This window comes from Bombina bombina, chromosome 3 (genome assembly GCF_027579735.1).
Source record: "Bombina bombina isolate aBomBom1 chromosome 3, aBomBom1.pri, whole genome shotgun sequence".
NCBI lineage: Eukaryota > Metazoa > Chordata > Amphibia > Anura > Bombinatoridae > Bombina > Bombina bombina.
The window spans coordinates 886,955,741-886,970,648 of record NC_069501.1 but is presented as its reverse complement, the minus strand read 5'-3'; the positions used below and the strand labels follow the sequence as shown (position 1 = coordinate 886,970,648).

The 14,908-nt window shown below is 39.1% G+C and overlaps 1 protein-coding gene across 1 annotated transcript in view; it reads left to right on the top strand.

Annotated features, from left to right (window-relative positions):
• The window catches only part of NDFIP2 (Nedd4 family interacting protein 2), a 259,390-nt gene that overhangs the window by 192,368 nt on the left and 52,114 nt on the right, over positions 1-14,908 (top strand). The window contains exon 6 of the mRNA XM_053707849.1: positions 5,335-5,401. Within this exon, the coding sequence (XP_053563824.1) occupies positions 5,335-5,401 (67 nt within the window). The remainder of the gene's footprint in view (positions 1-5,334; positions 5,402-14,908) is intronic.

Below are 14,908 nucleotides of genomic sequence, written 5' to 3'. Positions count from 1 at the left end.
AATTGCGTGGATTCGGTAATGTTATTGCATTACAGACAATACTGAATCTGATTGGTATTTGTTAGTTTTTATGGTACAGAGTTTAGTCAGCCTTTTGATTACCGGTATTAATATATGGTATGTACTTATTACAGCTTCTAAATATAAGTGCTAAGGTGCACATCCTTCACATATCCTGCCAAATTCAAAATGTGAATACCGGGGGTAGTTTTTAAAACAGCAATGTGTGTGGCTTGTGTGTGTGTGTGTGTGTGTGTGTTTAAGAGTTTGCTTGAGAATGTGAGGGTGTGAGTGTGCTTGAGAATGTGAGTGTGCTTGAGAATGTGAGTGTGCTTGAGAATGTGAGTGAGAGGGTGTGAGTTGATTCAGAATTTTTTTTTCTTGTTTTCCTCCTCTAAAAACTAGGTGCGTCTTATGGTCAGGTGCCTCTTATGGAGCGAAAAATACGGTAATTTATGTATATGTCCGTATCTCTTTTAAAACAAGTTAGTTTAACCTCCTGTTTGCTAGTACAACTGAATTACTGTGTCGCAAAATGATGTAGGTCTAAAAAGTGTGTCGCTAACCTGAAAAGTTTGGAAAGCTCTGTTCTACACTAAAATTAAAATTAACCCTTCAAGCTACCTAATTAACCCTTTCACTGCTGGGCATAATACAAGTGTGGTGCTTAGCTGCCTTCTAATTACCAAAAAGCAATGCCAGAGCCATATATTTCTGCTTTTTATGAACAAGGGGATCTCAGATAAACATTTACAACCATTTGTGCCATGATTGCACAAGCTGTTTGTAAATAATTTCAGTGAGAAACATAAAATTTTGAAGAAAGTTTGATTTTTTTTTTTTTAAATAATAGTATTTGGTGGTGAAATGGTGGCATAAAGCATACCAAAATGGGCCTTGATCAATACTTCGGGTTGTCTCCAAAAAACAAAATACAGTTTGTATAGGTAAATATAAAAAAAGGCTCTATTTCTGTTTAAATGTAGTGATGGCAAAAATGCTAAACAATGCTCTGGTCTTTTGGGAAGTTTTAGTCTGAAATGCCCAGTCCTTAAGAGGTAAAAATTATTTTCAAAATGAAAGTTATTTTGATTTTGAAGCCAACAGGAAGTGTATCAGGTCCTCAAGGACCGATTCCTCACTGGTTTGATAAGCAGAACTTCCATTGCTGTATTTGTGGACAGTGGCATAACTCACAAGCATAAAAACATTCTCAGTTTAACAACAAAAAAGGGGACGGGGGGGGGGGGGGGGGGGAACCAAGATTTAGTACATTTTAAAATGCCCATCCTAAGATGAGAAAAAAAATACTTTCTGATTCCTTTAAAAGTTTTTTGTTTTTTCATGCTTAATTCACGTTAATAAATATAATTGTTTTTGGTTGAATACAAATGTGAAAATGTTGCTCAAAATCACACTTCTAAATTTTGAAACTTGTACACAACTATTACAGTTATTGTTTGTGGTTACAATCACACACCTTAGCAAGATGAGGATTTCTTTTTTAAAGGGACGGTCTACACAATAATTGTTACTGTTTAAAAAGATAGATAATTCCTTTATGACCCATTCCCCAGGTTTGCATAACCACAACACAGTTATATTAGTATACTTTTTACCTCTGTGATTACCTTGTATCTAAGCCTTTGCAGACTGCCTCCTTATCGCAGTTCTTTTGACATAATAGCATTTTAGCCAATCAGTGCTGACTCCTTGGTAACTCCATGGGTGTGAGCACAATGTTATCTATATGGCACACATGAACTAATGCCCTCTAGTTGTGATTTTTTAAAAATGCATTCAGATAAGAGGCGGCTTTCAAGGGCTTAGAACAGAGCTTTCCAAACTTTTCATGTTAGTGACACTTTTTAGACCTACATCATTTTGTGACACAGTAATTCAGTTGTACTAGCAAACAGGAGGTTAAACTAACTTGTTTTAAAAGAGATACGGACACATACATAAATTACCTGTATTTTTCGCTCCATAAGACGCACCTGACCATAAGATGCACCTAGTTTTTAGAGGAGGAAAACAAGAAAAAAAATATTCTGAATCAACTCACACCCTCTCCCTCACATTCTCAAGCACACTCACATTCTCAAGCACACTCACATTCTCAAGCACACTCACATTCTCAAGCACACTCACACCCTCACATTCTCAAGCAAACTCTTAAACACACAGCCACACACACACAGCCACACACACACACACAGCCACACACACACACACACACACACAGCCACACACACACACATTGCTGTTTTAAAAACTACCCCCGGTATTCACATTTTGAATTTGGTAGGATATGTGAGGGTTGTGCTCCTAAGCACTTATATTTGGAAGCTGTAATAAGTACATACCATATATTAAACCAGTGCAAGGCTTAAATAGCCATCTTGCCCATTTAAATTTAACTTAGAGCTCAGGCAGCTATCCTCACTTGGCCATAGAACATATACCGGTAATCAAAAGGCTGACTAAACTCTGTACCATAAAAACTTACGAATACCAATCAGATTCAGTATTGTCTGTAATGCAATAACATTACTAAATCCACGCAATTTTCCCCCTACTTTTAGCCCTACTGCACCAGACCGGTCAAATTGCCAATACATGAGATTTTAACAACTCAGGAATATTTACATATGCATGCTGTTTCTCCAATAGTAATACAATTATCCTAATCATATGGGTAACCCATATGATTATGATTATTGTATTGCTCTTGGAGAAACAGCATACATGTGTAAATATTCCTGATTCATTAAAATCTCATGTATTGGCAATTTAACCGGTCCGGTGCAGTGCTATCCCGCAGTAGGGGGAAAATTGCGCGGATTCAGAAATGTAATTGCATTACAGACAATACTGAATCTGATTACTTATTAGCGAGCTCAATATTTTATAAGTTCTCTGCTCGCTGATAAGTAATCAGATTCAGTACTTTCTGTAATGCAATATGGTGCCAGGCAGACCCCAAACATGCCCCAAATAAGTTAAAGTTTAAACTTACAATTAGATGCTCCGCACCACCTCGGTTTCTCCAGGCCACAGCAGAGTCCACATGTGAGATGCTATCTCAACTGCCCCTTGGTGCGCGGGAATATTTTTTTAGTGCGCGGCGTAAATCAAATCAATGCGCTACTGCGCTCACTAGAGGGAACATTGCCCCTGCACTTGGGGATTTAGCTCCAGGGCACACACACATTCACTCCATAAGACGCACAGACATTTCCCCTTACTTTTGAGGGGGGGAAAAGTGCGTCTTATGGAGCGAAAAATACGGTATATAATAACGAAATGTATTTACAAGTAACAGTATGTAAGTATGTGCAAGAATTAAAAAAAAGTTTAATAACACCAATAGCTACTTACTATTTTAATGGGATGTATGAGGTTGGTGGGATGGACACAGTTTCTGAATATTTTGTGGAATATAAGATAAAGGCACGCACATTTCATCATCAAGCATTTGTACGCTTACACTTCCTATCCATATATCAAGAGCAGGAGCAGCAATGCACTACTGGGAGCTAGCTGCAAAAAAAACCCACTTCGACTTCTGACTTCAGCTCAGCGTTTAAGCTGCCGCCCTCAGAGCTCCATGACTTTGACTGACCACTGCCCACGCTGCAAACACACTGCTGTCCCACTCACTGACTACACGTGCAGTCACGAGCTGATTGAGGAGACTACACGTGCCAATAGGTAAAGATGATCTGTGACCCACTAGGTATCAATCACATGTCAACTACGTGATATGCGTAGCAGGCAGGGGGAAAATTGGAAACCAAAAAAACTAATTTTACATTAAAAAAAAAAATTGTGCTGAAGCAGGGACACACTTACACACTGCTGCCGACACACTAATGTGTCACGACACACAGTTTGGAAAGCACTGGCTTAGAAATTAGCATATGAGCCTACCTAGGTTGAGCTTTCAACAAAGTGTATCGAGAGAACGAAGCAAAATTTATGCTAAAAGTAAATGAGAAAGTTGCTTAAAATTGCATTCCCTATCTGTATCATGAAAGTTTATTTTGACTAGACTGTCCCTTTAATTCTCTGATAAAATCTGTTTAACACGAGTGTGTTTTTCTCTATAAATTTAACATAAGATACTTCTATTATAGTTGATCCATAATAAAATTAAACACGGCGCAGATTTTTTTTTATGTTTGATATGGCAAACTCAATCAGGAAATTGTATCTAATTATTCTTATGAGCAGCTGTTTGAACAAGCAGCACTGAGACCAAGAAAGATTGCTGATTACTTTTGATCTGTCGTGTTATCAGTGGCGTGTAGAGCCTGCCGCGGATCTGTATGCCACTTCATATTCTCTTATCACAAAACTATCTTGCATGGTCAGTAACAGAGTTGAAATGGCACTTCAAGGTTCATTTAGTCAAGTTTTGCTCTCCGCTGGGAACCAAATACTGGCGCACCTAGTTTGAAAAAGAAAATCCTTTAATGAGTCTGAAGCTTTTATGAGGTTGGTATCCTTGGCAGCGACTAGCGACGGGGTTACTGAAGGTCAAAAGCTCTTCTTTTATAGGGTCAGCTGGCCATCCCTTTCTGATAAGATTAAAGCAAAGTCAATTTCGTGCCAATACCAAAAGCAACAGTGTAAAGGAGGGGGAGACAGGCATCAAGTGCAAATCAAAGCAATAACAGCAATTTAATGTGGGAAATGGATATGGTTTCATAATTAAAAATATTCGCAATTATTGTGTTAAATTTGCTATATAAAATCAGACTTTTTTTTTTAGGTTCTGTTACAACATTGCTTTTACATATGAAGTGTAATTAAAGGTACAATAAATAAATTGTTAACATAGGTGGGATTTTTAAGAATTAAAAAGAAAAAAAAAAAGGCATTTTTAGGTGCACAACTGGTGGCTACAAGCCTTTTGTCAGTGGCTCAGCTAACTCCCAGTAGTGCACTGCTTCTGTGGAGCTGACTTTAAAAAGGGCATTTAATACCTTTTCCTTTTGTGTATAAATTGTACTTGCTCCCTAGTAAAGCCAAAAATGAAATGTTGTAACTTGCAAATGCTGCAAATCAAACAGCTGGTTTAGGCGATTTGCAGCTTTTTGAAAAGCTAGTTTACCGATGTATCTTTTTCTTCTCTGTAGGGAGTATGGGACAAAGCACCGTATTTACACAAAACACCCCCATACAGGGGTTAAACATATTGTGATATGCAAACAGCAATAGACACATTGGAGCCATTTCCTTTTGTACTTGTATGTCTCTAAATATGTCTTAGAAATGATTTAAACAGTTTTTTTCTAAAATAAATAATAATTACCTTTTCTCTTCTAGTTTTCTGACTATTTCACTGGATATTTCAATGGACAATATTGGCTTTGGTGGATATTTCTAGTGCTTGGTAAGTATTTAAAGAATTTGAATGAACATTTTGCTATTGCTTAATACCGTGTTTCTCTCTAACAATGGGCAACAGTTGAACAAAATCTAATATGAAGCACTGAAGTGTAAATTGTAGAAAGTTTCTAATTAAAAAGCGTGAATGCCAAAGACTTTGTATTACTTGTAATGTTTTGCTTTTCCCTCTGTGAGATGTAATACAAAGCTAGATGCATCAGTAAAAAGCCTTATTGTCTCATTTCTGTGCATTAATTAGCATATGTTTGCCGAGACGTTTTGCTCTGCTGTTTAATCAGCTTGCTCTTTTCTAACTAAACAGACATTAGACATTTCCTGTCATGCATGTGCAACAGCGACAAACATGTTAAACTGTTTAATGTTGAAACAAGTTGTGAATGCTTTGTACTTAATGTGAAGTTTTGATACACAATTGATATTTAAAGGGATATTAAACAGTGCTCCTTTGGTGAAAACAAATGTTAAATCAAATTAAACATAAAAAGAAAACAGATTGTGTTTAAAATAAAACAAAACAAAACCAAAAACAGCTTAATTGTTTTCTTGCGAAATGAGCACTTTCAGTTTAGCCCCTGCCCCCAGTGTGATAAGAGGTGACATGTTGCCAACTTTCTGACTGAGCAGGTAGTCAGATTTGCTCATTCTCATATATCTAGTCTATTCACTTAATAGCAAGCCACCTTATGTTATTCTAGAATTTTTGTATCAGCAGGCTAGATAAATATTCCTGCAGAGGCCACAGCCTCCTTGTAGGGTTATAACCGGAAGTAACGGACACTGCACAGATGTAGTACATATAAAAACATGATATAAAAAACTATATCTCAAATTATCAGTGAATCCTATAATATCAAAGGATATGTGCAGAAGTTATATATTTCATAAAAGTGTCAGTCTGTGATGTCAAAATCCTCAAAAGAAAGAAAATATATAATGGTGTGATTCCGTATGGTATCAAAATATTCATAGAGGTTGAGAAATCACTAGTTAAGACTAGCTCTGTGTAATGCGCGACCTATGTTTATACTGATAGGCAAACAGTATCCCATGGCAAACTTTAAAAAAAATATTTATTATAAAATTGTGTATTAAAAAATGACAATCAGTGCGTAATGGTGTATGTAGGTGTACACATATAATACAGTCATCAGTCACTTTCCAGAGCTGTCCTTTTCTCTTGTAAAGGTGTATCCAGTCCACGGGTTCATCCATTACTTGTGGGATATTCTCCTTCCCAACAGGAAGCTGCAAGAGGACACCCACAGCAGAGCTGTCTATATAGCTCCTCCCCTAACTGCCACCCCCAGTCATTCTCTTGCAGCTCTCGACAAGAAAGGAAGTATCAAGAGAGATGTGGTAGTTTTTACCTTCAATCAAAAGTTTGTTATTTTTAAACGGTACCGGCGTTGTACTGTTTTTACTCTCAGGCAGAAATTGGAAGAAGACTTCTGCCTGGAGGTTTGATGATCTTATCGGTTTGTAACTAAGGTCCATTGCTGTTCTCACACATAACTGAAGAGTATGGAAAGAAAACTTCAGTTGGGGGGACGGTCTGCAGATTGCCTGCTTTGAGGTATGTTCAGTATATTTTTTTCTAGAGAGATGATAAGGTCTAGAAAATGCTGACAGTGCCTGGTATATTTAAGGTAAGCCTGATACAGTGATTTAACAACAACAGGGATCATGCTTGCAAAAAGGGATAATATTCATGTTAATACCTATATTACTTAGTGTTAAAACGTTTGCATGATTTATAAATAAAAACGTTTTTTCTCTGAGGGTGATAAATCTTTATTTGGGGCCTAGTTTCCACATGGCTTGTTAGATTACTCCTAGGAGTACTTTTTTTAAGGCCCTCTGACTTTGAGTGCATGGTGGGAGGGGCCTATTTTCGTTTTCAGTCTGAGACATCCAGCTTCCCTGAAGGAGTCCTCTGGCTTATAGGACCTCTATAGAGGGTTTTGTTCCTGCAAAAAATCGTTTTTAAGGGCAGGTAGGAGCCACAGCAGAGCTGTGGCAGTGTGTTTGACTGTTTGTTAACAGGTTTAATGTTTTTCTAATTCGTTTTTGGGCCTGTGGGGTTAATCATCCATTTGCAAGTGGGTGCAATGCTGATTTAGTCCCTTATACACACTGTAAAAAAATCGTAGAGTTTACTAATTTTTTTCACTGTTTTGCAGTTTATGTGGTAGTTTTTTTCTCTTAAAGGCACAGTACCGTTTTTTATTATTTTTTTTTCACATTTATTAAAGTGTTTTCCAAGCTTGCTGGTCTCATTACTAGTCTGTTAAACATGTCTGACATAGAGGAAACTCCTTGTTCATTATGTTTAGAAGCCATTGTGGAACCCCCTCTTAGAATGTGTACCAAATGCACTGACCTTTCTATAAGTTATAAAGACCATATTATGGCTTTTAAAGATTTATCATCTGAGGTTTCTGAGACTGACAAAAGGGAGGTTATGCCATCTAGCTCTCCCCACGTGTCAGAACCTATAACTCCCGCTCAAGGGACGCCAAGTACATCTAGCGCGACCAATGCGTTTACTTTACAAGACATGGCGGCAGTTATGAATCATACCCTCACAGAGGTATTGTCCAATCTGCCAGGGTTACAAGGAAAGCGAGACAGCTATGGGGCTAGAACAAATACAGAGCTCTCTGACGCTTTAGTAGCTATGTCTGATATACCCTCACAATGTGCAGAAGTTGAAGCAGGAGAGCTTCTATCTGTGGGTTACTTCTCTGATTCAGGGAAGGCGTTACTTCAGTCTGACTCTGAAATGACAGCATTTAAATATAAGCTTGAACACCTCCGCGTGTTGCTCAGGGAGGTTTTAGCGACTCTGGATGACTGTGACACCATTGTAGTCCCAGAGAAATTGTGTAAAATGGACAAATACTTTGCAGTGCCTGTTTACACTGATGTTTTTCCAATCCCTAAGAGGTTTTCAGAAATTATTACTAGGAATTGGATAGACCAGGTGTGCCATTCTCTCCCCCTCCTGCTTTTAAGAAAATGTTTCCTATAGATGCCGCTACACGGGGCTTGCGGCAGACGGTCCCTAAGGTGGAGGGAGCAGTCTCTACCCTAGCTAAGCATACAACTATTCCTGTCGAGGACAGTTGTGCTTTCCTAGATCCTGTGGTTAAGAAATTAGAGCGTTTCCTTAAGAAAATCTTTATACAACAAGGTTTTATTCTCCAGCCTCTTGCATGCATTGCCCCAGTCACTGCTGCAGCGGCTTTCTGGTTCGAGTCTCTGGAGGAGGCTTTACAGGTAGAGACCCCGTTGGATGATATCCTTGACAGGCTTAAAGCTCTTAAGTTAGCCAATTCATTTATTTCTGACGCCGTTTTTCATTTAACCAAGCTAACGGCTAAAAATTCAGGTTTTGCCATTCAGGCACGTAGGGCGCTATGGCTTAAATCCTGGTCAGCTGATGTCGCTTCAAAGTCTAAACTTCTCAAGATCCCCTTCAAAGGGCAGACCCTATTTGGGCCTGGACTGAAGGAGATCATTTCTAATATTACTGGAGGAAAAGGCCACGCCCTTCCCCAGGATTGGTCCAACAAGTTAAGGACCAAACAGACTAATTTTCGTTCCTTTCGAAACTTCAAGAGTGGCGCAGCTTCATCTTCCTCTTCTACAAAACAAGAGGGAAATTTTTCCCAGTCCAAGCCAGACTGGAGACCTAACCAGGCTTGGAACAAGGGGAAACAGGCCAAAAAGCCTGCTGCTGCCTCTAAGACAGCATGAAGGAGTAGCCCCCGATCCGGGACCGGATCTAGTGGGGGGCAGACTTTCTCTCTTCGCCCAGGCTTGGGCAAGAGACGTCCAGGATCCCTGGGCTCTGGAGATTGTTTCCCAGGGATATCTTCTGGATTTCAAAGCTTCATCTCCAAAGGGGAGATTTCATCTCTCACAATTATCTGCAAACCAGATAAAGAGAGAGGCATTCTTACATTGCGTTCAAGACCTACTAGTTATGGGAGTGATCCACCCAGTTCCAAAGGAGGAACAGGGGCAGGGCTTCTATTCAAATCTGTTTATAGTTCCCAAGAAAGAGGGAACTTTCAGACCAATCTTGGATCTCAAGATCCTAAACATATTTCTCAGGGTCCCGTCCTTCAAGATGGAGATTATTCGAACCATCCTACCTATGATCCAGGAGGGTCAATATATGACTACCGTGGATTTAAAGGATGCTTATCTACATATTCCGATACACAGGGATCATCATGAGTTTCTCAGGTTCGCCTTCCTAGACAGGCATTACCAGTTTGTGGCTCTTCCCTTCGGGTTAGCCACGGCACCAAGAATCTTTACAAAGGTTCTAGGGTCCCTTCTGGCGGTTCTAAGACCGCGGGGTATAGCAGTAGCCCCTTACCTAGACGACATCCTGATACAGGCGTCAACTTTTCAAATCGCCAGGTCCCATACGGACATTGTTCTGGCATTCCTAAGGTCTCAAGGGTGGAAGGTGAACGAAGGAAAGAGTTCTTTCTCACCTCTTACAAGAGTTTCCTTCCTAGGAACTCTGATAGATTCAGTAGAAATGAAGATTTATCTGACAGAGGTCAGGTTGTCAAAACTTCTAACTCCCTGCTGTGCTCTTTATTCCATTTCTTGTCTGTCAGTGGCTCAGTGTATGGAGGTAATCGGATTAATGGTAGCGGCAATGGACATAGTTCCGTTTGCCCGCCTACATCTCAGACCACTGCAACTTTGCATGCTCAATCAGTGGAATGGGGATTACACAGTTTTGTCCCCTCTACTGAATATGGATCAAGAGACCAGGGATTCTCTTCTCTGGTGGCTATCTCGGGTCCATCTGTCCAAGGGAATGAGTTTCCGCAGGCCAGAATGGACTATAGTAACGACAGATGCCAGCCTTCTGGGCTGGGGTGCAGTCTGGAACTCCCTGAAGGCTCAGGGTTCGTGGACTCAGGAGGAGGCCCTCCTTCCGATAAACATTTTGGAACTAAGAGCGATATTCAATGCTCTTCAGGCTTGGCCTCAGCTAGCTGCGGTCAGGTTCATCAGATTTCAGTCGGACAACATCACTACTGTAGCCTATATCAACATCAGGGGGGAACAAGGAGCCCCCTGGCAATGTTGGCGGTTTCAAAGATAATTCTATGGGCAGAGGTTCACTCTTGCCATCTCTCAGCTATCCATATCCCAGGAGTAGAGAATTGGGAGGCGGATTTTCTAAGTCGGCAGACTTTTCATCTGGGGGAGTGGGAGCTCCATCCAGAGGTATTTGCCCAGTTGATCCAACTTTGGGGCAACCAGAACTGGATCTCATGGTGTCTCGTCAGAACGCCAAGCTTCCTTGTTACGGGTCCAGGTCCAGGGATCCCAAGGCAGCGCTGATAGATGCTCTAGCAGCGCCCTGGTACCTCAGCCTGGCTTATGTGTTTCCACCGTTTCCTCTGCTCCCTCGTCTGATTGCCAAGATCAAGCAGGAGAGAGCTTCGGTGATCTTGATAACCCCTGCGTGGCCACGCAGGACTTGGTATGCAGATCTGGTGGACATGTCATCCTTTCCACCATGGACTCTGCTGCTAAGACAGGACCTTCTACTTCAAGGTCCCTTCAAACATCCAAATATAATTTCTCTATGTCTGACTGCTTGGAGATTGAACGCTTGATTCTATCAAAGCGTGGTTTTTCCGAATCGGTCATTGATACCTTAATTCAGGCTTGAAAGCCTGTCACCAGGAAAATCTATCATAAGATATGGTGTAAATATCCTCATTGGTTTGAATCCAAGGGTTACTCATGGAGTAAGTTAAGGATTCCTAGGATATCTTTTCTCCAAGAAGGATTGTAGAAGGGTTTGTCAGCTAGTTCCTTAAAGGGACAGATTTCTGCTCTGGCTATTCTTTTGCACAAATGTCTGGCTGAGGTTCCAGACGTTTAGGCGTTTTGTCAGGCTTTAGTTAGGATCAAGCCTGTGTTTAAACCTGTTGCTCCGCAATGGAGTTTAAATTTAGTTCTTAAAGTTCTTCAAGGCGTTCCGTTTGAACCTTTGCATTCCATAGATATTAGCTTTTTTCTTGGAAAGTTCTGTTTTTAGTAGCTATCTCCTCGGCTCGAAGAGTTTCAGAGTTATCTGATTTTCCATGAAGATAAGGTAGTGTTACGTTCCAAACCTGGGTTTCTTCCTAAGGTGGTATCTAATAAGAATATCAATCAGGAGATTGTTGTTCCTTCACTATGTCCTAATCCTTCTTCAGAGAAGGAACGTCTATTACACAATCTTGATGTGGTTCGTGCTTTAAAGTTTTATTTACAAGCTACGAAGGATTACTCTGGACAGAGGAGAGGCCAAAAGGCTTCGGCAACTTCTCTTTCTTTTTGGCTAAGAAGTATAATACGCTTAGCTTATGAGACTGCTGGCCAGCAGCCTCCTGAAAGAATTACAGCTCATTCTACTAGAGTACTAGCTTCCACATGGGCTTTTAAACATGAGGCCTCTGTTGAACAGATTTGTAAGGCGGCGACTTGGTCTTCGCTTCATACCTTTTCTAAATTCTATAAATTTGATACTTTTGCTTCTTCGGAGGCTATTTTTGGGAGAAAGGTCTTGTGGTGCCTTCTGTTTAAGTTCCTGCCTTGTCCCTCCCTTCATCCGTGTCCTAAAGCTTTGGTATTGGTATCCCACAAGTAATGGATGAACCCGTGGACTGGATACACCTTTACAAAAGAAAACAAAATTTATGCTTACCTGATAAATTTATTTCTCTTGTGGTGTATCCAGTCCACGGCCGGCCCTGTCATTTTAAGGCAGGTGTTTTTTATTTTTAAACTACAGTCACCACTGCACCCTATAGTTTCTCCTTTTTTTCTTGCTTGTCTTCGGTCGAATGACTGGGGGTGGCGGTTAGGGGAGGAGCTATATAGACAGCTCTGCTGTTGGTGTCCTCTTGCAGCTTGCTGTTGGGAAGGAGAATATCCCACAAGTAATGGATGAACCCGTGGACTGGATACACCACAAGAGAAATACATTTATCAGGTAAGCATAAATTTTGTTTTTACCAGATAGCAACTGATTAAATACTCTAGTGACCGCTGTCTCCAAACGGATAGCCTGTAGCTCCTGCTGCAAAACACCCAACCTCAGAGGTTCCAGCCCCTATACGCAGAGCAGAGGGAGATGTGTAGAAGACAAAATCTGCCATTTTATATATTTAGCTTTGTGGTCAATTTTTTGCATCCGTCATATTGTATGGTGTACAACCATGTCACTGAGGTCTGTTTGTACGTGCATTTTACTTGACTTCTGAATCAATTCTACATAGTAAAATTTAATTATTCCAGATTCCTAGAAAATGGACACACATACTAATATCATAACAGTCCTGGATTATATCCTAAGTTGGGGGTTAAATGATGGGCTTGAAAAAGATCAGTTTTCTGATTGGCTGCACTGACAATAGTTTGATGCAACATTTTGTGCTTTTTTCTTTAATCCTGTTCTCGCATCTACAGGCTTTCTAGTGCTATTATGGTTCCCTTCATTTAAAAATGTATATCAATTACATAATTTATGTTTTCCCCTTTATTGGATGTCATAGTCCATTTAGCAATACAGGTGTACTTTTAAATAACGATTTTATATAATCTTGATTCATTAGTAATGTTCATCTCTTACAGTGTCTGCCCTATAAATTTTGTTTACCCTTTATCTGTAGAATATTACATGCATGGGAAATTGTTCCTTCGTGTTTATTTTTATATTTGAAATAGGTGGGCTTGCTCATTAAACTCATCGGCTGTTGTTCTCTAGGTCATGCCCATAACATTAGCAGGTCTCCTTTACTAGAAGGCTCAGACCATTGTTTTCTATGTTAGGTATTAAAAGGCTAATGGCTTGAATGAGCACAACCTGCTATTTCAGATACAAATCTCTCTCTTCCTCCTACCCTCCACTGTTTCTATTACATGTCATTTATATAGCTTTTCTACAGAGAACACATTTGTTACTAATGTTTTAAGTATAGTTGGGGATTCGGCAGGCAAAAGTAGCTTTTTCAAATAGCAAAATAAATGTTATATTAAAATCATTCCAGCAGGTAAAATGGACCATTGGGAATACATTATATGGGAGAAAATTTAAGAGTACAATATCCCTTTTACATTTCTTACAATTTGTAAATAAAATACACTGTTGCTAATTGTAAGGGAAGTTAAACAGTAGGAGATTGTAATACAGCACTTTAATTATGTGTAGTTAAAAAAAACTTCCAATATGCTTTTATTATTATTTTGTCCCATTTTTCTGTACTTCAACTTTTAAATATTGTTAGTTTTCTAAATTCCACCGAGTTTCTATAAAGTAATTGGTGCTGCCATGCTTTAATTTGTTTCCCCTTATTTATTTCTGCTGAGGACAATTAGGAACAGATAAAAAAACAGGTAATAAAGAGGCTAACAAATCAAGACTGTGTGGAGTATAGGATTAGCTAAAAAGGTTTCCACACAGCCTTGTTTGTACAAAGAGAGATAAATAGAAAACTAGTTCAAACATGGCAGCACCCATTACTTTATAGAAACTAAAACTTTACACTTATATTTTCAACTAATATAATTGTAAAAATCCCATCTACATATTATTCTAAGGCTAGTCTTTGTTTTGAAAACATCATTATGTCTAGCATGTAGTTACTATTTAACATCTCTTTAATATTTTTCATGAGTACAGTATAAATGCAGGTTCTAGGCCGAGCATTGGATGCTCTATGTTTTTATCCTTCTGCAAGCTACAATTCAGTACCATTAACGGAAGATTGCAAAGCTTACGTACTTTAATTTTTATCAATAGGTGTGGAAGACTGAGCGCTGGAAGAGGGCCCCTATCAGTCTTTACAAAAGGTTTCCTAGCAAACCTTGGATATAAGACTGTACCAGAGAATGTTAAGAGCGCCTAAGACATAAGGCTAAGGTGGCAAGGGAAATATATTCATTACATGAAATTATGAATTTAATGTAGGACAATGAACTATATAATAAACATATACTATTAAAATCATGGGTCTATGTAAGAACAATAATATACAATAATAAAATATAACAGTAAAAAACAACCTTTAAAAATAAAAGCTAAGAAATGGTTAATAAAGGTGCGGTTGAAATGGCTTCCTAAAATAGAAAATAGCACAGTCTATAGTTTATAAGGTGCGCCTTTTGTGAAAAATCCCCAAAAATCCTTTAAGATCCTAAAAAGTATTCAGGTGAAAAAATAAGTCAATGCTGTAAATATGTGTTCCAAGAAGAAAAAAAAAATAAGTGAAAAATTAAATAAGTGAAAACATCAGTGATAAAATTAAATAAAAAAGTATCTTCCAAAAGTAAAAAGAAAACTGTGTGAAAATTTGCTGTGGAAGATGGTGTGAAAAAATACTAAATTTGGAGTGTTATCAAAAGTAAGGTCCCGCTGTGGGTGTGGATAGTGAATCGTGATTTTCCAAATGTAACCTGT